Source organism: Plectrocnemia conspersa, unplaced genomic scaffold, assembly GCF_051122295.1.
Source record: "Plectrocnemia conspersa isolate PC_06_02 unplaced genomic scaffold, ASM5112229v1 ptg000009l, whole genome shotgun sequence".
Taxonomy (NCBI): domain Eukaryota; kingdom Metazoa; phylum Arthropoda; class Insecta; order Trichoptera; family Polycentropodidae; genus Plectrocnemia; species Plectrocnemia conspersa.
The window spans coordinates 25,551,569-25,578,754 of record NW_028277173.1 but is presented as its reverse complement, the minus strand read 5'-3'; the positions used below and the strand labels follow the sequence as shown (position 1 = coordinate 25,578,754).

The window sequence follows — 27,186 nt, the reverse complement described above, 5'->3', positions numbered from 1 at the left end:
TTCATTTGAACAAAAACAAATCTCGTACGACCAACAATATACATAAATCATAATCCAAACTAGTAGAAGATTAGATTAGATTATGATTAGTTAGACAAGCTATAATTTAAATAGTGCTTGTGTTTTTATTAATTTCACAAGACAACTTTTTATCATACTAAATTTTAATTAACTTCAAAGTGTATTATATTTATTGTAAACACAGATTATCAGTTAATCTAACTACCCACAATAACACACCCCAAGCCTCACCTAAAAACATATTCATTATACTCCCAATCCGATTCCAGGGTCTGGAACGGTCCATATTCCATCCACACTCGCCGCTTTTCCAAGGAAACCCCAAAGATTGCGGACATAGAGGTAATGCGATAATGGTCCATCTCCATCCGGCCGACTTAGGCCGCTCATCTCGTACGTGAAAACCACCCCTCACCGCCCTCCGCCACCCCATGTTGCCGTTCTAATAATACATTATTCCGAAGCGTCATACAAACTGCCGACCGGGGTGTATAAATCACCCCATTTATCAAGATCGGCCACTAGCCAATGGCAAGCTTCGGAGGGCGGACCTAAGGGTGGAAACGCCCCCACCACGTGTCCCCTAACAGCCCCCTCCACCGTTCGGAAAATTCGCAGTTGGGTATTGCTCATTGAGCGTTCGGATCGTCGCGAATTTGGATCGGGCTAACGAAAAGTGCGACAGTTGTATAATATAATAAAAAAATATAAACACTAATAATAAATAAATATAAAACAAGGGGGATATTTTAAATAATAATCGAAAATTTAAAGTGCAGTGTAATTAAAATGTTCAGTTAATGTATGAAAAATGTATTATTAATTATTTATTAGAAAATACTCTACAATTTTTAAATTAGAAGCATTCAACTTTTTTTGTCACTAGTTGCGCACCCCTGCTTTGTACGTGCTATAAATTATTGACACATAAGATTAATGAAATTTTGTAATTTAAACATATATACAATTAGCCTTTAACGCTAATATTAAATTGAATATTAAAATAATAAATAAAAAAGTTTTAAGAATTTATCTGAAATATTTTTATGCTCGCTATTTTCTGAAAAATATAATATATCATATTAACCTATGATTTTCCTAAAAACAGTACTAAAATGAACGTGTCCTCAATTGACGCCAATCCATTACTCTGATGATGGAGCAACTGACCAACTTCGTGTCCAAGTCGTTCGAGTACAACAACAACCGGATAAAAGAAGACGAAGGCTCCGGCGTAGATGAAGATAAACCTGAAGATATAGATGTCCTCACAGAAGTATCGAATGCAGAACTAGATAACCCAGTTCCTTTAGTCAAGAAGAGCAGGCTCAGTCACGGTGGTTCTCAAGCCAAGAACTGGCTATTACCAGACAGCGAGAAGCGCCCAAAAACACAAAATGCACCGAGCAGGACTGAGCCGAGGAGGTTCTTCAACTTTGTCAATCCTGAGGTCAAAACTGAAGATAACGTCACGGAGAAGACGAAGCCTCGGTTTAGAGACAGGTCTGAAAGTAGGGTGTTAAGTGAAAGTGATTCGGACGGAGGTGTTATTAATTATTCTAAAGACAGGCCGAATGTGGACAATGAAGACTCGGTCTCGGACGACGAGAGTAAGAATGTGAATGTGGAAGACGATGACGAATGGTCTGGTGGTGGTGTCAACGGCACTGAAAGCCGTGATGGAGAAGGAGGATTAGGCAGAGAAGATTCCAAGAATGAAGACGGAGATCTTAAGCCAAGTAATGTATTTATTTATAAATAATAAAGTATTACGATGACTTTGTTATGATGCGATTCTATAATTCAATATTATTTAATATCTGGTCAAATTATTCTTAAAATTTTCGACTTTTGTATATTTTTAGAAACAGCTACTTTTAATAATTATTTAATACATTAATATCATACCAGGCTAACACAATCAATAACCTATAATCTAAGTCTGAAAATTAGTAACAATCTATTTATATTAATTATTGAATATTTGCTACTAAACGGTCTAGCTCAATTTTATTTTGATTATTTACTACGATATTTATCCGTGAGATTAGGAAAATCTATAAAAACACAATCCTTGATGATCAACCAGAAATATAATTATATATTAATTACTAATTCTGTACTCCTAAACACAATAGAATTTAAAAAAAAATAGGGTTCATATGTAATTTTAACCGAGTTCTTTAAAATATTTTTCAATGTCTATCGCGCTAATTATAACCTATAAACAATTTTTTGATAAATCTTGTCTTTTCGTATCTTTTATATCAAATAAAATTAAAATTTCACTAATAATTAAAAATATGCTTTCAAGCTTTATTTAATGGATTCTTGATATCAACGTATTTAAGTGTATTTAAGTTCTAATTTTGAACAATTAAAACTTAGTTTTATTTTAAGAAAATAAGTAATAACTTATTCGCATAAATTCGGATTCTCTCTCTTTATTGAAAGATCTTATCTTAAATCGACCATGTTGTCACATTTTCCAGATCCCACTGTCCGGCAGTTTAGGGAAGTGTTTTAGGCAGAAATACTTCCGTCGATGACTAGAGAGGGACTTTTAATCATGGATATAGATTTTGTACACATCATGTTATGTCATTTCAATAAATTATTGGCGATTCGTGCTCTGTACGATACGGTAGTTCATAGCGTTCTCGAATTCAGCTCAATTGTCTGAATTTGAAGAGAAGCGAAGGACTTCTTGTTATTGTATTTGTATTCTATTGCCTTTTAATTTACATTTTTTGACACAAATCCCTATTTCTCGGAGTAGCGTTTACTCAATGAAGCACTTTTTATGTTTTTGAGGGGCGGTGTCGACAACCCGTCAATACTCGGTGACCTTCGGCTGCAAGTTTTAGATTGCTCTTGACTTTAGGGCAATCTAAAACTTGAAAACTAAAAGCTGAAATTTAATATAAGCATTTAAAATGAATGCTCACTATTTTTGAAGTGTAGAATTTTTTTTCGGTCCACCGGTTAAGAAACTATCCGGTTAAGAAAGGTCGCGATCGCGACCTTTATTCTTACCCGTTGCGGGCATTCCAGCTTCTCAATGAGCTTGCCATACACAATAATGTTTACGGCGATAGCTATAAGAAGCTGGAAATGTGTAAGATGGTACTCTTCTGTTTTAGGTGTAATTGTATAAATATTACTTAAATTAATTGGGTAAATCTGTCAAGTCATGATAGTGAGATTTGCAATAAAAAATAAATAAATAAAATAATCTGTATAAAAAATATTAAAATCAAATGTTAATGTAATATTAAAATAATAGTTTCAAAATTATTTTAATATATTATTTATACAACAATTTTAAAACTCTATTTATCAAAAATATTAAAATTTTGCATATAACGTATTAAATAAAAATGTAAACCAATAAAACAATATTATCTATAAAGATATTATTTTTAATAAAAATAATTATTTTTTGAAAAAGTATTTTAGAAGATTTTTGGAGTGAATTTTAAATTCTCTGTTATTAAAATCTATTATATGCATATTTAAACGCAAAACTGTATATAAATTAAATGTAATATAATATATGTATATAGTATGATCATTTCTTGAAAAAAATTAAGCAAAAATATGTTTTGTAGGGATTTATTAAAAACTTAACTTTTCTGTTTTAAAATTCTACTTTTAAGCATAAATCAAACCCTTGTTTCATAATTTACAATAACTAATAATAAATGTGAAATTAAAAATTAGATTATGTACTTGAAAACTTATTTTTTGAAATTTTAATTAATGATATATAAGATGTTTTAAAATCATCTATTTTAGTGTTATGAAATGTTTTACAACCATTAGTATTATATATACAAATACATTTATTATTATTATATTATATAATTTTTTAATGGAAAAAAAGAAGGAAATAATAGCTTAAAATAAACTTGAAAGTAGACTTTATAAATATTTAAGATCAGGTTTTTTATATCGCGGATACCATAAATTAAATCATTATTTGAAAATAAACTAAAGATAGTATAATTTTAAGGGGTAAGGTTTTGCAGCCAGAAAGATGCGGTTGGAAACTAGTGAGAATTTATTAGTTAAATTTACATATTGTGGCAAATTATGATGCGTGAGATTTTTTTCTCCGAGTGGTGATGGAGAAGCTGGCGGAGAAATGATGAACATAGAAACAAAGAACAAAGATATATGTATACCCCTTTAGAAAGTAAACATTTACTTGATGGACATCTTTTCGAGGTCGAATTGTGGCCTTACGGTGCTATATTGTTTCCTGTGACCGTTTCGCAACAAAGAAATATTCTTTCAGTGCATCGAAGAACACATGCGTGTTATTTATGTGAAACCCTTTTTTCTAGTCAGAACGAGAGCTTTTGTGTGGCCCCATTCTTTACACTATATTGCCTTGTTTTTCCCAATTGTTAATGAATGATCATTTTTGGACACTGTAATTTACTGCATGAGTTTTGAGAATGAGAACTCCCACATAATATTCCAAAAATATATATAGATTTAACACGTTTGATGCTGAGAACGCACCTAGTGCGTTCACTCTCTCGTAGTAAGTAGCAATACACATAGCACGGTAAGCGCTTTGTGCGTCAGAACGCGGTCATTTCACGGTAGTTATATATGTGAAAAATCAATTTATTTAAACTATTATGTAAATATACCCCTACCTCACTTACCATAACATTTAAAAATACAATTATACATTCAAATAAATTATTTGTTAAAATCAGTGTAAACTGGATAGCTAACTAGCATAGTTAGCTGTAAGCGCAATCTGGACGAAGCGGGGGAGGTTAGTACCCCATTTTTAATTACTTAATAATAAAAATTACAAATATGTTATAATCATATTTTTGGTCGATTATTTTAGTATTAGAGAGGAAGCAATAGATCTCATTTGCTGTCTTATTTTCCAAAAAATAATAAGCTGTTTAAAGAATTTTAATATTGTAAGGTAAAAGAAGACGAAAAGAAAAATCCAGAAGTGAAATAAAATGATATCAACAATAGAGATGTAGATGAAAATTAGTATATAATATTTATTTATTAAAAAAAATATTTAGCTAATTTAACTAATTGTTTAAAGAGAATTGACGATAGATCTGGGGGGTCTAACCGTACCCCTGATCGCACAGATAGTATTTTTATATTTTTCTCCCGCTTATGGTTAATAATTACAATAAGATATTTTTTATTTAGTCCCTACGCTTTGGTCTAATTTATTCTAAGCTAAGTTAGTTTGAGGGGCGAACACAGAATAATAAGCACAGCATAGATATTTGGAAAGTCTTACAGGTAGAACTTTGTGTTTTTAATAAGGTTATCTAAACAAACTATGTATCAATATCAATAAATGTTAAAATACACGCACGCACACTTTAAATGTAAGAACCAATAGCAACAGATAAACCAAAACACTTTGTGAAAACGATCAGATTTTTTTAATACTGATACAAAACTTGTGCACTAAAACAAGTTATTATTTTAAAATTAACGAATCTCTGCATAATTGTTACATAAGATTCGAATAAGAAAAGCAGATGTGAATACATAAGACCTTAACTTTATCATGACAGTATAAAAAAAAACGGGTGCTCCGGTGATGTACATTCACTGTACATGTAAAAATGTGCTAAAATTTAGTGGATTAAAATTTAAAAAACACGTCAAAATACGGAAACGTTTAAATGTCGCGGGTTAATTGATTGCAAAGATTTTGATTTCTTTACTCTTATAAATTATTATTATTTCAAAATTAACGATCGTCACTATGATATTTGTTACATAAGATTAGAATAAGAAAAGCAGATGAGAATATATAAAACACAAAAAATTAACGCTTCGAGGCCAAACTATTCTTATATTATTCTTAAATAAAACGACATTTTACTGCAAAACTGCAATAAAATGTATATTAATTTAGTACCTAAGGTAATTCGAATAACGCATACAGAATATTGTTGCGCTCTACGCGCCCATAAATTCGTGCTCGAAACCGCTCAATATTTAAATATTGATCAGATAAAAAATATATAATATTTATATCATATTTAATAGTACAATTTAGAATAATATAATAAATATAGTACATATAGAGAGTCCTATAAATGACACTAGAAAAAAATACATGACGTAACTATTTATCAATGTCTACTATGTATTAATTCCATTCTCTAAAAAAACTATTTATCAATGTCTGAAAAAACAGAATATGAATATTAAAATACACCGATTAATTTTGTCGAACTGGTCTCGGTTGGCGATCACTGGTTAGGTTTCATTAAGTGATCATGCGATCAATGTCCACTTGCTCTCAGAATGGTGAATACCGATCCATCGAAATAGGTGGGAAATGGCCCGTGAAGGGAACAGAGCGCGGGGGTTGGGGAGAAGGTCCAATGGCTCCCATGGGTCTGCGCCCCCAACCCTGTCACACCTTGAATCACTTACTTGACAATTTACAAATTAAACAAGGAGCTCTGGATCGCCGCCTTGGGGAATTGCATAGTGCTTACTCAGATTAATTTATTGTGCTTGAGATTATTATTTAGCAAATGACATATTTAGGGTCTATCTTATTTATAATTTAATAAAATAATACGTATATGTAATTCAAGAAAATTAGTTATTTTGTAAATTGAATAGTGAATATATAATACAAGCAACGCCCCTGCACTACATTTATATGAATATGAAGCTTTTAGATCTTTTTCTTACACACAGTATATTCCACAAATGTTTTTCAGATTCAAAGAAACGCTGACTTTGATAGAAAGTATTAGTATTTTAATTACACAACTTCATCGATTGCGCCACTGTACTGAGATTGCTTTTAATCAAAAGAAAATATACTTTAGCACTATCGTTTTCATTCAGCGCTAAAAGGGGTTAAGAACAGTAGGTATTTACAGGTGAGAAGCTCTACGCGAGGAGAGAAGGGGGTTGGCTCTTTGGGGGCGTAATCCCCTAATTTACATAATTGCAAAATAAAACAGTAAGCCTTTTCAATTTGGCAAATTGTTTTAACTGAGAACAAAGGACGGGGGACCGCCGACGCTGCTGTCAAGAGCACAGACCCTATCTCCTCTCTCTCCGTCGACCTGGGGGTTAAGCTTTATTGTTAACAACCTGTGAAATATCTTAGTTTTGAGAAGGGGTCCCCGCGGATATACTATCTCCAATTAACTACTGGTGCGATATCAAATTTGTCTAAGTGTCGATGCTGTATGGCCATAAAACGACGCTGGGTATAATGAAAATTTATATTGTGAAACGTTGACTACTGTACCTAATCAAAACTGTGACGAAACACAATTAAAGCAGCTCTTCAGATTGTTATTAATTTAATATTAAAAAAGATAAAAAATAATAAATTGAAAATAATTGACAGATTGTAATAGATAGATATTTAACTGGGTTAAATTTAAGAAGGAAAGATAATAACAAATTAGACAACAAGAAAAAAAATACATAATTAATTATATTAGATTAACGTATCAAGCTTAAGACTATATAAATATATAGGTGTATAATAACTTAACTAGAGTTGCTAAAAATTATATTCATGCCTCCAAAGCAAGATTAGTTCGTCTATAAGTTAGTCTAGTGTAATATTTATATAGTTTTTTTTTTGGTATTAGAGTACGCTCGGGATAAGGATTCCGGTTTGTTATTGTGTGCGTGAACTGTTTGGCTCAAAACAATTTCACTCAGAATATTTTATTTCTTTATTTTAAAAGAAAATATATATTTATTTAACATATACATCTGAGCTAAGTTGTAAATTTAAACGGACAATTAAACATATATTATATAATCGAAGAAACCAGACATTGATGTCATTAATTAAATATTTGCAAAATTCAAAATCTTTCACAAGTCAAAAAAATAATGAAGTCTTTAGCTATTCTTCAAAAGCAAAAAGATATAAAATGGGGAAAGAAATTATTCGCAGATTGTTTAATGGCTCGACGACTCTATTAAATCATTAGAATCCATTGAATAAATTAAAAAATTATCATTGGCGCAACGATAAGAATAATAACTTTTTTAAGCCTTACAGAGAATAATGTAAAAAAAACCAACAACGTACGGATTAATGGAAAAATAATTAAAATATTTTAATCCACAGGTAAGAGAACGAATAACTAAGTGTATATTTGAAGCCTTGATATCAATTAACCCAGATATGCCCAAGAAATTTTGTTCACTTATAAATTTCATTTATAAATAAAAAACAGTGGCATGAGCTTAGTGACCTACCCATGGAACAGTGGGCATATCTGGGTTAAACCAATATCAACACAAAATTATTTAAAATAAATCACTAGAGAAGATCGAACTTCTGTGCCACACTGCACTTTAATGACGAATACCAGCGTTGACGAATCAGCGACTGTCCTTAAAAGAGAAAGCGAGACAACGAAATACACGCTTCATCGCTTCTCTACGTACTCTACTATACAATAATACTGAATGTAAAATCAAAAAAATACACATATAATCGGCGTGTTATATATTATTTGTATCGCTTTGTTTTTAATGACTTATTACTTGTGTTACTCCACGCCTAGCAAGCATATTTTATTATTGGTCTAATTCCCTGCTTATATTATATTTGTTATGCTTATTTATGAAATAACGGTATAAAGGCCGCAATGGCAGCAAGCAATTTAGATTGAAATTTCGCGTTGCGTTCAATGTATTTAAGCTTTGAGTCAGGTATTTGATGCTTGTTCCCATCTAATGCAGTTTCCCTGTTAATTTTAAAGAGGTGGAGGCTTAGATTAAATGTGATTAATAAATATGATTTCTTCAGTTTTATCTTAATTTATTTATTCATTAAAATAATTATTCTGATTATGAAGATTTTTAGAACTAAGTTGCAATTTGTTTAAAAAAATCTAAATGTAAACAGTGATGATTGTTAGATTAATATTAATAAGATCTTAATGCTTTACTTGATTTACAGCTAAACTTGTATATTTTATGTATTTGGATAACCTTCATTATATATTTATTTAAGCTTTGTTATGATAAATAATGATTTTTTTGAATAAAAAAAATTTATACATTAATAAAAAATAACATTTCATTGGCAAGATATAAATATTACAAAAATGCAGACCAAATTTTTATTTTTTAATTTTTAAGTAAAATTATGTTTCACTACAAAAAGTGATAAAATTGTGTAAGTTTAGTGATTATTAAAAATGAGGGCTTAAAAAAGCTGTTTACAAATCGAGAAAGATGGTGATTCTTTCAAGCTTTTAAGCTCCTTTTTTAATACAATATATTATATGTTAGCTAAAGCTACTTAATATTTGAGATTTTTTTGTACGTAATATGATTCGAATTCGTGAGGTTAATTATATACAAATATATAGTAATCACTAATTATAATCTCTCAGACACATTAGAAATTTAAAAACGCATGGTTCATACAGCATTCGAACCCATGTCTTTTATGTTTTTATCCGTGACTATAGCACTTCGGAATCGCTGCTACGACGTAGAAAAAACCGCTATTTACACAATTGCATAAAAAATATCGATGAAAATCCATAAGAATAACAAGAAAACAATTTTACAAGTATCAAAAAATCCATTTTCTATATCACTATCACTATCCCTGTGAGTTATGTGTATTGAATGTAGCAAAATACCAATCGTTGCAATGCAGATCATTGTGTATCTTTTTGCAGATTTTTGTGCTAATCATATTTATGCCCCGTCAGCTCCAATCCTCTTAATGAAGATACTTAGAATGTAATTCAGCACAATTAATTCAGACAAACACCTTTAAAGTCGAGCTTTAGCAACTGAACAATTGATTTGGAATTACGTATTCACTACATAGGAGCTAAATTCAAGACTTGAGACAAGATGAAAATTACTTTTTAGTTACTAATTGTAGCCATTTTGTTTAATATATTTTTACAAGACGGTTCTTTCAGCATATAAATATTGGTAATGAATATATAAAATAAAAAATAAGAAGCTCCTAATAAATACATGTAAAACTTTAAATAAAGAGACGTATAAGTAGAACGACTGTGAAAGTATATGACAGTAAAAAATTCAATTAGCCAGGACAAATAAAATTATGCCAAACGGTAAAAACTCTCATTTTTTAAGGATAAGTAACACTTTAAAGTGGTTATTGCAAGCTATGATAAATTATTAATAGTGAATTAATGTAAATCACTTCGACAATAATTAGAAAGTGCCATAATATTAAAAAAATAACTAGAAAGACATTAAATTAGATCACTTTAAAATAAAAAGTGGTTTTATGACCTTTAAATTTAAACACATATTATTATCAATTTTTAGAAAGAAAATTGTTAGATGTCGGGGCATTGTCGTGCAAGAAAATTGTACCTTTTCGATTAACCAGGCGTCACAGTTTTTAAAGAATTATATCGAATACTTGACAATTGAAATATAGTAACATCGATTTTTGTTTTACTTAGTTTGTAAAACGATGGAATTTTACAATCCCATCGTTGTCTTTATTAGCTTTAGAAACATACTTGTATTATATTAAAATTAATCAAATTTCCCATTAGTTGTATGATCATAACACGTTCATAAAATAATAGCAATAGTTTTAGTTAATCCTGACCCTGTTCATCTTACTTCATTTACGCTGAGGATTTGTATTTTATTTTTTACAAACGAGAATTATGTAATGACAATGTTTCGCTATCACGCGAAAACGCGTTAACGGACCGTAATGTATTAACACTCGCAATTATTTTTACTTAGGAGCGAATAATCAAAATTGAACTATGATCTGAACCATTAACGTTACAATTGCTAGGCAGCTTGTACTACTAGTCTTTCCTGGTCAATCACAAAACCAAAATGTTTTCATTGATTCAAAAGAGTCAAATAAAAAAAATAGTGTAAAAAGTGCGGTTCACTCTCCAACCACTCCACATCTCTCATACCACCATACAACCACCACACCACACGCCACCCCCAAGCCCATCCAGGGCGGATTAAATTGGATAAAAACATAAAAACGCCCATTTTTGCAATTTAAATCATGTCGATAGGCCCCGTCGGGCGCTGTGCCCGTCTCTCTCCCACTTTCGTTAACCCTATACGCCAGAGCGGGATAGAGACGGGTCTACGACGGGCATCTGGCGTAGCGGGCCGCTCGTAGCGGATCGTAGCTCCGAACAACGTAATCAAATAAATAACTTGGCAATTTTATGAAATAACACGTCGGACCGGCTGGATGTTGGAGGGTTGTAGAGAGGAAGTCGGGGGTGTGAGACACCCCCGGTTGCCGCTCTCTTGTTTGTCTTCGCAATGAATGGGGCAAACTCACGGTTGGGATTTTTATATCTATATGTGTGCGAATCGAGGGATTTTTGGATTAAATACACGTGTTATGTGAGTATGTATGTAAATAATATTATGATTATTACGTTTTATGAGAAGTGTTATTACCGTTTTTATTTTTGTGGAATAAAGTAACCTTTCAGTGTTATATATTTCCTGATGTTTATATATACAGCATTTAAAATAACTACAAAGCTATAACTTTATTGACAATACTGCAGCTAATTTCTCGTTGATCAACAATATAGATTTGGACCTACACTCTAGTCCCCAAACTTTTGACATTCACAAAAAAATGCCTTGAAATAATATATACAGATTTTACAAACGCTTTTGATAAAGTGAACCATCTAATCTAAATCAATCTCAGATTTTTCCTAACTACTTAGAGAATCGTCTATAATTTGTTGTTTATGATTCGCATTACTCAAAAGATTACTTTAATCTGAAGTGCTACAATGATCAACTCGTAATTCACTACTGTTTCTTATGTTTATAAATGACATAAGTAAGACTTGCTACTTTATTCTGACGATAAAAAATATTTAAATCTTATGGAGTTTGATATAAAGATAGTAATCATTATGGAAATGAGCTGCTTTAAATCGTATACCATTCAGCTTTAATTATTGCATCACCGTTAGAGATTTAAATCATTTTCCTAAGTCATTTTATGACATATGCCATAAAAAAAGTGAAAAGGCAAGGAAAAACAGCAACAAGTATGTTCTTCATTAATTCGTAAAAACAATAGTGAACCGTTATTGAAGAAAATCAATACCTGCTATAAGAAATATATTATCTTCTTTAATCAGAAGATATCTAAAACAAGCTAATATATTTATTTATATATTTATATTTAAATAATATGGATATTTGTATTTTAAATACCAAATCAAGTATATTTCAAAAGCATTCAAATATAGTATTAATTTTATCATGCATTATACTTTTATACTTATTCCAGTTTTTTGCCCCAAAACACGCCTGTGCGTCTTGCATACTATTTTGACATCTTGCAAAATCAAACACAAATTTAAATTCGCTTTCAGTGATAATAATCGTATGAATAGATAAAGTATTTGTAGACATATTTAATTTGTCATATTATTGAATATTTTATAAAACACGCATAAGTGAGTCAGCGGCGTTTAACTGTATTTTTGTTACAAATGTCACATAATTAAATCAATGGTTACTAACAATATTGCTCTATTTTTAAAGTAAGTTAAGCAACTGATAATACTGCAATATTTTTAAAATTATTTTATTGTATTTGCGTAAAATAATATTAAAATATTTGATAAATAAATTTTGGCAAAAATTACAAAAATTTTATTTGGAGTGGATCTAAATATTAAATTTATTGATTTTTAGAAAAGTTTTAAAAATATTTATTTACGTCTGCTTGTATCAAAATCCATTTTATTTTCATATTATAAAAATATTATGTAAATACATATATTATTTTTACTCACAATATAAAAAATTCTAAATCTAACGGTAAAATTACAAATGACACATAAGTGAGTGAATGGCTCATAACGTTTTTTTTAATACTACTAAATATTTTAATACAGCTAACCATTCGAACTATTTTTGATTACTTTCATAAAAAAACCCTAAGGTAATGAAATAAAAGTGTTTTTTAATCAAAATAAAAAAAAATATTAGCAATATAAAATACAATAATTTTATTATTTCACGTATAAAAAATAATTGGTAAATAAATTTACCCATGGTAAATCCCTAACAAATATTTCTTATTAATGAGGAAAATAATTACAAAAATAAAATCTTGTAACTTTTGAGCTTAGATTTTTCAAGTAAGGCGGATTTTTTTAAATTATACAAGTAAATAATAATTATAAAAATATATAACGAAAAATGCAGAAAAACTACAACATTTTTTCAGCTTTATTTGAAAGCTAAGCTACCAATTTTTCATTTATTCGAGTACATCTAAACCGAATTTTGCCCAATGGGACAGCGCAAAAAACAATTATCACTTCTCAGAAGGCAAAAATTCACGTCAAAAGCAATAAAATCGCAGTGGGAACGCTTGTTACCAAGCGTTCCCACTGCGATTTTATTGCTTTTGACGTAAATTTTTGCCTTCTGAGAAGTGATAATTGTTTTTCCGCTCCCCTATTGACCAAAATTCGGTTTGAATATATTTTGATCAGCCCCCTTATATTAGAAATACATAGTAATGTCAGTAAGGACAGCTTTCATATTTTTAACATTTATCTAAAATTCTTAACGCAGACAAACTATGGATTAATATTATTAATAATTTTCCCTGTGAGATGAGTTGGCTTAGTTTATATTTCGACCTAATGAAAGTTCTAAAACTAATTATAGTTTTAGGTTAGGTTTGGGTTTGAACAGCAAACAGATGTTTCGCAACTGTCAAGTTGAGTTTCATGGACATTTTAAAGCAGCATATTAGTGCCTATCAGTTAAATTATATTTTCGCTACCAGAAATATATCTACTGGTGAAAATGTATTTCAACTTAACTAGTGAAAATATAAATTAAACAAAAAATACATATTCACATAGTAACATTTAAACACCGGATGTAAATATATAACAATAAGTATTTAAATATATATTACTATATATAGAAAAGTTGAGTTCGTATAATTTTACTAGCACCTGCCAGATAATTTGTATTTTCACTGGTAAAAATATATATCTACTGGTGAAAATGTATCCTGATATGATTTTACTAAAATGTCATATTTAAAAAAATAATTTCGGGATAGATTCGAGACTGTGTTTTCTAGATTTTGTTTTAGGAATAAGCTCATGAAACTTGATAAAGTAAACAATAATTTGCAAACAAATTTTAGCACAAACTAAACCGCGGCATTAAACTAAAATCTGTCCCTTTGAATAATAATGTTTATTGTGAAAGTGCTACCTAGAAAGTGGATGCTTTTGAAGGCAATATTCTACTCCTTTTATTTATTGTATCTATAAAAAGGGCTGAAGGAACTTATACTAAAAACATCAGTACATACATCTCAAACATCTGTAGTTTAGTTCTGACTCATTATTTGAGGTCGGTTTTTACTTTTTTATACATATATTCTTGCTATGATTTTTCATTGAGTCGGGCCATGAGAATTTGTACCCTCTCCCTTGTATTTTTAGCAAGTGTATACGACAAAGTTGTTTGCAAGTAAATATAATGCTAAACTAACAGGGGGCAAAATAAAATAATTTAATTATATAATGATTGACTTTCCAGAAAGACTTTCGGATAATACCTACTACTTGTCGTTGATTTTTCAACGTTTTTAATATTAGTAAACTGATATTTCAGTTAAATATTATATCACAAATAATTAAATAGCGTAATAAAATATTTAAAGATTTTATTTTTAAAAATGCCGACCGCGTAGCGATAAAAATATCATATATTCTCTTGTCAACGCAACACATGGAATGCATTAAACTGTAAAATACACAAACCACCTAAAATATATCAGCTTTTAAATAATAACTATTGGTTAAACAAAAAGATATTGTACCCAAGATTTAGACAAAGCTGATAGTAAAAGGCGTTTAATTTTAAATCATAGAGCGAACAACATCTCCCCTTGTAAAGTGATGTACCATTTTTCATGCAAATATATCCAAAACTTTCGCCATCATCATCACTCATTTTAACCAACGTCTTCATCTTCCAGCCTCAGACGGCGGTAGCAGCGCCGCCAGCAAAAACAGCGCCAAACAACGTCGCTCCAGAACCAATTTTACTCTGGAGCAACTGGGAGAGCTGGAGAGGCTGTTCGACGAGACCCACTACCCAGACGCCTTTATGAGGGAGGAACTGAGTCAGAGGCTGGGACTGAGCGAGGCTAGAGTGCAGGTATCTAATATGTTTCTCTTCTCCAGTTTAAGGGTAGGGGGATAGCTGGTTTCGTTTTGGCGTCAAACGCTTTATTTATCGCCTGCATGACCGAAGCGTTTGAGTGCTTTTGTCGTAAAAATGGCATTCACAGGGAAAGTATCCATCCCCCATGGACGCAAATTGATATAAATGGCGGTGTTTATGGCCGTGTCATTACCGGGGATGACGCGATGGGATATGTATGGGTTCGATTATGAGATTGTATCGAAAAAAGAGAGTGCCTTTTCTAATTGGTTTTACTAAAAAATATATTGAATTTCGACTTTATACTTATTTCAATGAGAATATTTTAAGCATAAGTAAATTTGTAAAAGATATATTATTTTTTGTATTTTTGACGACGTTCTATGGATGCCACAAGTGTAATAATATTTTTGATTAGGTTTGCTTTTTTCCATAATTAAAATTTAATTATATGTAACAGTTAATATCACATATAATGAAGGTTATGCAAATGCATCTACTAAATAAAATATAATATTGCAATATTAATTCTACAATATTACAAAATCCCACCATGCATGATAAAAACTATGTTTTTAAATACTAGATATTTTTTTTAAATATATGATATTCTCTATAAACTTAATAAGTTCATAAATAGAAATTATTTTTTAGAAAAAAGCATAGCGATGACTTCTCTAAATAAGACACTTGAATAAGAAATTGTTTCTACACAGCCAAAACTCTACAACGTATTTTTATTGATACAAAATTACAAAAAAAATTGTAAAGTAATTTTTTCCTTCTTCAAGAAAATTACTAATTTATTAAAATAAACCAGCTATTTTTACGCCAAATAAATTTGTAATAAAACGTTGAATTTATTTTATATGCATTATAGATTGTCTACTATTTTTCATATATTATTTATCATTATTTAAATAGCATATATAAGCACGTAGATTCGTGTGTAACGCATGGAGCTGTGCGTAGCTTGCTGTCGTAATTTTAATTATATAATAATTACTAGTACTGAACTCCCAGACACGATATAAATTGAAAAATTTGTGAAATGTTTTTAATCCAGTTATTTCAGGTATTAATCACCGACTGTTTATCTTGAAAGTAGTTTGATAATAATACAACAATTAAGTACAACAAATCATTATTTTTTAAAAACTACTTTATAAGTTAAAACATACCATTTCTTAAGTTTTGTTTTTGCTTTATAGATTTACTTTATATAAAATACTTATATATAAAACTTTCTTACTGCTTAATAAAAATAACCTTAACTCATATATCTAAAAATATTTAGTCTATCAAAACTATCCATAACCGTTGCGTAGGAAAACTATCCATACAAAATTAGTAGCAAAAGACTCGCTAAAAGAGCCTTATAAAGTTATTGGTTTCCCTGAGATTTTCAATTTTTTCAAAGTATTTCTTGTGAAGCCCGATACTGCTGGTTACATTGGCAACATCGTAGTGGAGTGTAAGTGGAGTATTTAGGACCATTTACTACCTTAATCACACAATAAAATATCTGCAAATCCGTCACCATACATTCCTGTGAAACATTTATTTGTGAATAAGCTTTAACATTATTTCTCAATCTTTCATCATTAACAACAGATATAGATCTATTATAGGGCTAATTTTCAAAGTTTATATCATTGGTAATATATTTCTCAAACCAACGTCTAACAGTTCTCTGACTAACAATACTCTCGCCAAATCTCAAATTTATATTTCCCGTGGCCTGCGCCGTATTGTGTTTCAGTTTGAACTAGTACAATAAAAGGCTATGTAATTTTTTTATTGATCTCATAATGCATAGGATCCCAAAATAATTAAAAAATAAAATTTACTGCAAATAAGAAAAAAATGCAAAACACAACACTCTTAGTGAAGTAAATAAAAAAATAGTTCTAATCACAGTCCATTTTTAACTGAGTAAAAATCGGCCACTTGTGAAAGAATCTAATATATAGTTTCCATGTCGTATCATACAATTTGGAACAGAGCCTGCGATCCTAAACTTGCATCTGACGTTAGTTTCGTTGGCCCCCGGGGGCGTACCTCCCTCTTTCGGAGCTCCACCACACATTAGCAGATCCTTAAGCCGTCCGTAAAGCCACTGCGTTAGCTACCCTCCAAATAGCTAACCTATTAACTAGATTAACTCGAAACATCACTAAAGAGTTTGTCATTTGTCCTGATTTCTGTATACGACTAGAATTATTGCGAGGTTAATTTAATTCATTATTTATATTTACACAAGGACAATGTGATGAATTAAATATTTTTTTAACAATTAAAAGGTCATGGGATATATAAAGTTTTAATATTTTTTAGATAAATATATGAGAATAGAAACTTTTATTTTATAGACTGTAGTCTGGGTATATTATACGCTTGCGTATCGAAGACCGGGTTGAACTCTTGGGATTTAGGTGACTGTTTTATCTGAATCAGATTGCACATTTATAAGTTTTTTTCACATGGTTTTATACGCAAAATCTCTTTATGTTACTGAGAATGCCGCCACATTTCCAACCGTGTCTGCCCCACAGAACTCCCTTTCAGCAATTTAGTATTTAGGAAAGATTGTGACCTTTGAATTAATCTGGAGCGGCTATTGCACACGGTGAATTAGTGCTGTGGTTGCCCGCTTCGTGGTATATGGATGCCATAAGAAAGAGTAAAAATGGACAAATGGGTACCGCATGAACGGCTGAAAGGAAAAAAAGAAAGAAACGTTTCTAAGTATGTTCCTCATTAGTTCTCAGAAACAATTGGAAACTATTTTTGAAGATAATCATTATCTGCGATGAGAAATAGATTATATGCATTAACCAGATTAACCAGAATACATCAAAATTATAGTTAAACGACAAAGAAGCTTCAAAACAAGCTTTTAAACCAAGTTTGCACCAAAAAAATTATGTTGACAGTATGAAGGTATTCTAGGAGAATTGATCATCGATTGTATCATAAACTAGGCGAAACTCTTACAGCGGAATCATTTTATAGAGAAATTAAAACCATGCATTGAAGACCTCACACTTCACTAATTACTGTTGCAAATTAGGATTAGAAATTTTGTCTCATCCCCCATATTTTCCTGACCTTTATTCTACAGATTAATATTCTTTTTAAAAAATAGACTTACTTCTTCGAAAATTAAATAATCAGAGCGATGTTATAAAGAACTTTTATAAACAAGGGTTTCATTTCATGTTAAATCGTTGGCAAAATACAATAAATTTACTTTAAAAAATAAAGTTTCTTATATCTTACTAAAAAAAACGGCCACTTCATTAGAAACCTACGAGTATTATTAAATAACGGATTTTTACACCCTTCTTAGACATAAAAGGTTGTCGTAATTAGCATATTTTTAATGTACGATGCATTGATACTTTGTGAAACGTGTTTATGGGTAAAAAAGTTGCTTTTACTAATTAAAAAATCAATAGACTTAGACTGGCCTTTTAATGAAGCTAGAAAGCCCAGTTTTTCAGTACTATATATAGTACATATGTCAATACATCGCTATAGTTTTAAAGCTAGGAATTGCAATACCGGTTATACCGGTATTAGGGCAAAAGAATATAATATTGATAGTACAGAAAATATTTTTTAATTTATATATTATAATATAAAATTATACTCATTGTAGGAGATGAATCTAAGTAATTTTATCAACGAAGGATATAAAGTAGAATAATATTATCCCTTTTAGCCCAAGAGGGTCGAAATATCGGCACACCCTACTAATGCGAAAAATCCCAACGAGTATTTTTTTAAATTTAATTTAACATGTTCGATATTTTGTACTTTCTGTTTTTCTGTTTTTTTTTAAAATTTACAACACAGATTTACAAATTTCTATGCACTCCTTTCTTAAAAGATTCTTTCGGATAGTCGTAACTGACAAAACATAATGAGTAATATATTTTATTGGAATAAATTGGCGAGTGGTGCTCTGGCCTCTGGTATAAAAAAATAGGAGACATTCAGAAGCAGTCGATCAAAGACGAGACTATCTAAGATTTATTGTTCCAAGAAATAAGACTTGGATCTATATTTACGATAATATTTTTTTTTGCTAATTAATGATTTTTTTAAATAAAATAATTTATAAGTAAAGTTTTTAATACATCGAAACAATAGTTGCCAGGGTATTCGAATGCTTTGGTTTTACTAAGCAATAAGCATTATGAATAATGCAAGCGGTAGTTGGATTATTTTTTCGGTCAATTAATTAAATTGCAATACCGGTATTGACTGTTTTTCTAGGTAATACCGGTATTATTGCAATCCCTGAAACGTGTAACGAGCTTATACTTAAATAAATCTTGCTTTTACTGAATCAATAAACTTGGTCGTGCGTTTAAGTGAAACTAGTGAGACCAGTTCTTCACTAATACATTTGTCGATACATCGCTATAACTTTTAAACTATGGTATAGAACTTGAAAGCAGTGACGTAGCTAGGGCATGTGGTGCCCGGGGCGATCCTTAAAATTGCCGCCCCCCTATACATTTTTTGCATGATCATAAAACCAGCATTTCTTAAAATAATTAATTGGTTATTGTTAAGCTCTTGCTATTCGTGGATATTTATATTTTTCAGTGCATTTAGGGTTAAGTACCACACTAGAAGATCCCATCGCAAATATGCCGCCCCCAAGTAAGTGCCGCCCGGGGCGGCCCGTCCCCCTCGCCCCACCATAGCTACGCCACTACTTGAAAGTACACACTGAGATTCCAAACGTTTTTTAATGAATTTCGCTATACAAGTATTGAATATATCAGGTACGGGTTAAATTAAATTGTAACGTATAATGCTTTTACTAAATTATATACTCCATCTTTTTCTACTATTACTCTCTACATGTAAAGCAATTTTTAACAAAATAAATAAATAAAACATTTAGTTTCATGTGGTGATTCCTAAAAAAAATATAAAAAAAAGTGTCGAATCCATCCCGAAAATATTTTTTAAAATATGTTATTTCAGTAAAATAATATTGAAATATATTTTCACTAGTACCAGTGAAAATATAAATTAACTGTCAGGTGCTAATAAAATTATGTGATTTCAACATTTATATGTAGTAATATATAAATTTATGTACATATTTATCATTATTTATTTACATCCGATGTATAAATGTTACAGCGAATGCTTATTTTTTGGTAAATTTATATTTTCGCTAGTAAAATCCAGATATATTTTCACTAGTAGATAGATATTTCTACTAGCGAAAATATAATTTAGCTGTTAGGTGCTAATATGCTGCTCTAAAATGTCTAATAAACGCAATTTGACAGTTGCGAAACGTCCATTTGGTGTTCAAACCCAAACCTAACCTAAAGTTCTAAAACTAATTATAGTTTTAGAACTTTTATTAGGTCAAGTTCGAAATGCAAACTAAGCCAACTCATCTTTCAGGGAAAAAAGCGGAAGAATAAGTACAGACATCTGACATATTGCTCCACATCTGTATTTCGGTATTATACATGTTTTAAAAATATGTTAGCTATCCTAACCGATATTATTATGGACTTCTAATATAAGAGGGCTGATCAAAGTATTTTTAAACTGAATTTTGGTTAATAGGAGAGCGCAAAAAATAATTATTACGTCAAAAGCAATAAAATCGTGCCGTCGTCATCGCAGACACGATTTTATTGAGACTTTTTATATGAATTTTTGCCTTCTGGGAAGGGACAATTGGTTTTTGCACTTTCCTATTGGTCAAAATTTGGTTTAGATGTGCTTCATTCGATTCTCACTCATAATATTGTTATAAAAAGTCTTAATATAAACGTTTAAATCGCGTTGGCACGATTTTATTGCTTTTGACCTGGAGTGGGAATTCACTATTTGGCAACACTGAGCAGAAAAGATAACGCGACCAAATATGAGTAAATATTTTTAATACCTAATTAAAATATTTCGCATTAAATATGATTTCAGAAAATATGTCGCGATTTTAAAAAATATATAAAATACCATTTTTGTCATGAAGCCCGGAATCATTGTTTACCCCTGCTTATACGTCACTTAAAAATAATATGGGAAGCTATTGGAAGGCAAATGAATAAGTAATTGTTTATTTATTATTAAATTATATATTAAAAATATAGTATAAGTGATAGTTGGGACCCCAAAACGAGAAAATGAGAGCAATGTTACAACCTAATATTATTATAGAAAATATTTTCTCTGTTTTCTTCAAGGGCTAAACGTAAAAACAATAATATTTTATTACGAGATTAATGAGATTTTTTAATAAAAACTACCTACTATGAACTATGTCCAAAAACAAGATTGATACCTTGCCGTAAAAGCATCAACCAAACGGCTATCTCACCTTTGCCACCATTTACATCCAATCCGCTTACGGCACAGACGTGGACACATTTATCACTCGTTTCTACTACCATCTTTCACCTCCTTCCACCCCTTTCGAAGGTGCGAATCGCGTTTTTCAGATTATCTCCCAGCGGATGGGTACAAAACGCCACCCCGATTCCTACGCCTGTCCACCCCCTCAGATACACCCCCAATCGGCCGCCGGCCAAGGAATTAGATTAGACGGACGTGAGCCGACAAAGCGGGCGATAAATTTGCGTAAATTTACTGCATCCGCCCCGCGACGAGGGGCAATCGGATAGTCCGGCCCTGTTCGACCCGTCGGCCAATGGCCAATATTCAAATGCGATCGGATTATTACGTGTCGGACGAACGAAAATATGGCGAAGAGACAGTAAGAAATAGGATGCGATAAAGTAGCATGAATGGATATATATTGTTCAATTATTATTTATTATGGTGATAGATTCAATTTTTAGAACATGCTATTTATTGTTTATCTACAATTAAAAACTTCCATTTTCTTTATTAGCAACATATACACCAAAATATTAACATTAGGTATATAACTAACTAATAAATTTAAATTGAAACATTAAATAGAAATGACAAAAAAAACCTTTATTTATTTAAGTTACTTAACTGCTTTAAAATTATTATTGTTGTATTTTATAAAAACAACTATGAGCACATACTAATTTATAAATATATTTTTCAATAATAGTTCAATGGTAATTTCCCGAAAAACATTTCTACAAACACAGTTTGAGCTACTACCCTCGTACGTGTGTGTTTATGCATTGTTATTTAATAAATAGCTTGTATGTTATCGGGGTGAATAGGGCGCATGAGCGAGCAGCAGCAGTAGCAGGGGTGGGCTAAAAGAATCAATTCTGGTAAGTAGTGCTCGGTGTTTGGCTAAGTGCGAGATAAACGGGATTTAACCCGCTTTTATGACCGGCTCTCGTATCGGAGAGCTGTTGCCACCCGACGGTAACATGTGGCAACCATTGCCATAATTGCAATTGTACATGCAATACGGAATGCACTAGATTGGCGAACTATGCAGTGCTATAAAATTAATTAAAGCTAGATCTGTGGAGTGAATGTATTGTATAGTTTAATCCAGATTCTGATATTAGTTTTTTAATATTGTAAAATATTTTTAATTTCGCTGATGATAAAAAAAGATAATACGATACTTTCAACAGCATTTATAAAACATATGCATTGAATCCTGTGATTTGTTTTGCGATACACGCATCAATCGAGAAGCTTGATGGCACTGTGTGCCTTGTTTAATCACTACGTACGCAGTACTATTGAAAATACCTCTCAATTCAAGTTCATAATGTCTCAAAAACGTTTACTTTATTATTGGTATCATAAAACATTGAGATAATTGCGAAACATCTGTTACAAAACGACAATTAAAAATAGATTTATTTTATAATCAAATTGTATTGAATTAATAATTACAGCTTTTTTATGTTTACAGGTGTGGTTTCAAAACAGAAGAGCGAAATGTAGAAAACATGAAAGCCAAATGCATAAAGGTGAGTTTTTAAATACAGTAATTAATAAATTATTTTATACTCAACGCATAAGAAGAGCATAAAAGCGTTTTTAATTTTGATCCTTCGATATACGAGGTACTCGTTTTACGCAGTAAAAAAAAAACATTTTTTTTAATACTCCAAATCAAACATATTTGCTTCCACGTGTTTGGGTTACTGATGGTAATGGATTACTCCCACTTTTACACTTGACCTACACCTGGAGCCTCTCCTACTGCCATTGCAGTGTGTCCTGAATTGCATTTTAGAATGCACACGTGTCGCTGAAGATTTTGCTCGTTTACTTTATAAGTTAAAGAAACGTTAAAAACTACATGTGAAGATTATTCGATCATTTTATTACAAATTTCATTCTTTGGCGACGGGAGGTGACTAGCGGCAATTAGACACAGATTGAACCGTTGCAGTAGTGTTTTTATTGAAGTATATAAGTTTACGTAGTTAATAAGTAGAGAGTGCGCGGGTCCGCAACCGGCCAGAGTTTGCCAGTCAAGAGAATGTCCATTACGCCAGTGTTACCAGAGTGCCGCTAAGTTTTAGCTATAAAAAATCTAAATAAATACATATATAAATAGGCCTCCAGCTGTTCTATGAATTGTATACGATGAGCATATGTTTTAAAACGTGACAGTTAAGAAAACCTAATTATATTGTTATTGATTGAGCAATTATCAGTAAAGCGATTTAGATCGATAATGGTTTAAAGTGACATTTTGATGTTGGACACCCAAAAATGTCAGTTTTGTTGAAATCAAAAATAAGTTGTAATCATATAATTTTACTAGCACTTGCCAAATAAATGATATTTTCACTGGTTAAAATATATGTATATATATATACCAGTGAAAATGTATTCCAATATGAATTCAATGAAATGACATGTTTAAAAAAACGGGATAGATCTGAGACTGTTTTTTTTTACATCTTTATTTTTCTGGACGGAGAGGGGGGGCAAAAGTTGACCAATCAGTGTTTTTTTAATATTACGATTTCATTAAGATTCATATTATTTCATTAAATAACATAACACTTGCCAAATCAATTATATTTTCACTGATAAAAATATATATCTACCGATGAAAATGTATTCCAATATGATCTAACTGAAATGGCATATTTTTAAAAATATTTTTGGAATAGTATTTAATAAAATGACATACATTTTTCTGGCTAAATTCAAGGGGGGGAATGCCACCATTTGCCTCCCCCCCCCCTCTCAAATGATATCCCTGTTTGCACGTCTTGAACGACGATGTCATCATTTCTTCATCGTAAACAACGCCTGTCAAACGTTAATATGGTTTTATTATTTGCCAATTCATTTTACTGGCTGCAAACAATCTGTACCTGCCGTAGATACGGTATTTTATTATGACGTATATATAATATAATTTATATAATTTGTTTGCGTTATACGTTTAATAGCTCCCGCGGCGCCTCAGTACGCGCTAAATCATTTTAATGCTCCTGGAATTATTTCGCGAGATTTGCCGAAGGAGAGCGAACGAACGGAGGAGGCGCAGGGAGCTCGGCCGAACGGATCTAACAGTTTTTTAATTCGGCCATAACTCACCGACGTGAATAATTGATATGGCAACCCTGACTTTTCGCCCGCCGACGCCGTGCCCCCACAACTCTCTCGCTCTTCTACTAGGTTTTTTTTCTGATTAGGAACAAAAATTCAATCTGAGATTCAATGAGTCAGAGGTTGGATTGTATTAGTGATTTAAAAAATAAATATGAAAAAATACTGAATCTGAATTATAGAATTGAGAATATTAGGGACCAACTAAACGCATGTGAGTTGCTATGGGATTATTAAGTGGTGAGAGTATCACGCGTGCTCATCATTAATACTCGCATAATTTTCATCTAGCAAAATATAACTACAATTAAATATTATTTATTATTTAATACGCTGTCAGTGCGTTAATTTTTCTATAAAGAATTATTTAGTTTAAAAATATTATATTTTTAAAATAAATAAATATTTTTGAATCACGTAGTTTGTGTGATTACAACAAGCACATGATTTCTGTGTCTCTATAATTCAGTCGTCTCCGAATATAGGGTTGAACTCTGAATGTTGGACGTCGTAGCTGAAGTCTCAGTCGATGCTTGGCGTAGCTCCGCTTGATGCGAGTTCAGCTTGTATGCAAGACCGCCAAGAGCGAACCCGGACCCTTGGAAAATAATAATTTTGGACCCCATGAAAATAAAGGCATAATATATATTTCGTAATATCGTAATATAATTTCTTGCCTAAATATAAATATGCACGGGTATTTAAATTTATTAAATTCCCACTTCGAAAAATGAAAGACAAACAATAGTTAACACATTAAAGGGAACTGAAAATTATAAAAATAATTGTACACTGCTTTTAGATTAATACTTTAAAATAGGGAATGTAAAATTAAAAAGTTCAAACATTTGCTTCGAAAATAATATCAAAAATATTTTCTTATACGTAAATTTACCGGAAAAATCAACGATCGCAAATTTTGCTGTACGGAATATTCTACGTACGGAAACTTCATGTGTGGAAAATTCTTTACGCAAATTTCGAGTATGGAATCTTTTTATACGAATAAATTTATTGTGTACAAATTTTTTCGATTTTTCAAGATAAGTTCTAATAATGGTTATGTATTTCTTGAATCCGGTAAAAATATCAGTACCTCGAGTTCTCCTACGCCATTAAATCATCCCCAACTGTTTTCATTTAAAAGAAAAATCTGCAAAGAGCATTCTAATCAAAACTATCAATTGTACAATATTGGGTAATGAAATACATTGCTTAAATTCACTATTTGACAACACTGAGCAGCAAAGATAACACGACAAATTAACAGATAAATATTATGAGTAGATATTTTTAATAATCTTTATGGCCTAATTAAAATATTTCGCATGAAATATAATTTTTTATTTATGTACATCATAGAAAGGGTAAACTCGTACCTATTATTATTTTATTAAGAAATTATATTACGATGTAAAAATATATTAGAGGCCCGGAATCATCGTTTTCCCAGGACCCGGATTCGCTCTCGGCGGCGCTGATTGTGAATATTTCGATACATCGTTTTGTTTTAGATGAATTTTTAAATACGAGAATGAACACGTATATAAACTAATAATTGCGCAAATTGCTTATAAAGCTGTAACATAAATTAAAAATATTTTCCTAACAAAAAACTTTTGAGGTTTTATAATATGATTTAAAAAAATAATAGTGATCGATGCTGTGGTTATTCTGTGGCAGAAAATGTTTTTTTTGTTACGGTAAATATGGGTGAAATCCAGACGCGTACGGTGAAATATATTACCTTTCGCTCGCTCGCGTGTTAAGTGACGAGAGTGAGTGAAAGATAAGGACGTGCATTACGCGCCGTACGCGCCTGGTGAAATCATCATAAAGAGATTTTGCAATATTTCAACATATTTTTCAGTGCTCTCTTGTTTAAATCAAAATTCTTAACAATAGTTATGAAAGATAAAATGAGCATTTCTTGAGTATCTATGTCTCATATGATATAACATTCATCTACCTAACTTCTCGAGAAATCTAAAAAGAGTCAACACATACCGGTATTTTATTAGGTATACAGTACGATTCTGGTACGCTAAACATTTTTTGTTACAAATGGAAAGCCTAAAAAATCCCAAGCCCCCATTCTGCGCTCTCGCCGCGAATTGAAACAAAGCGGTACACTCTGCAGTGATTATGTCCCGGGACCGTGTCGGGATAAAAAAGAGAGCACGCGCCCCAGCCGCAAGGGATGGTTTCAGGAAGGGGTGTGGGGGTGGCGCGCAATCAAATCAAATAATTCCCCGAGGGAGCCATTTCTCGGACGGGCACCGTGACCCATCATGGTCCGCGCGATAAATGTTGTTCCCGCACGCGCGCTAACTACGCACGCACTAATCCGGTTACGGAATGGAATGGAATGGAATTTACGGGAAGCAA

General features: G+C 31.3%; 1 protein-coding gene across 1 annotated transcript in view; it reads left to right on the top strand.

Annotated features, from left to right (window-relative positions):
- The first annotated feature begins 1,177 nt into the window (after positions 1 to 1,177).
- LOC148232423 (uncharacterized) overlaps positions 1,178 to 27,186 on the top strand; it is a 39,774-nt gene continuing 13,765 nt past the window's right edge. Inside the window, exons 1-3 of the mRNA XM_088191247.1 lie at positions 1,178 to 1,760; positions 15,080 to 15,261; positions 23,135 to 23,192. Of these exons, the coding sequence (XP_088047373.1) occupies positions 1,178 to 1,760; positions 15,080 to 15,261; positions 23,135 to 23,192 (823 nt within the window). The remainder of the gene's footprint in view (positions 1,761 to 15,079; positions 15,262 to 23,134; positions 23,193 to 27,186) is intronic.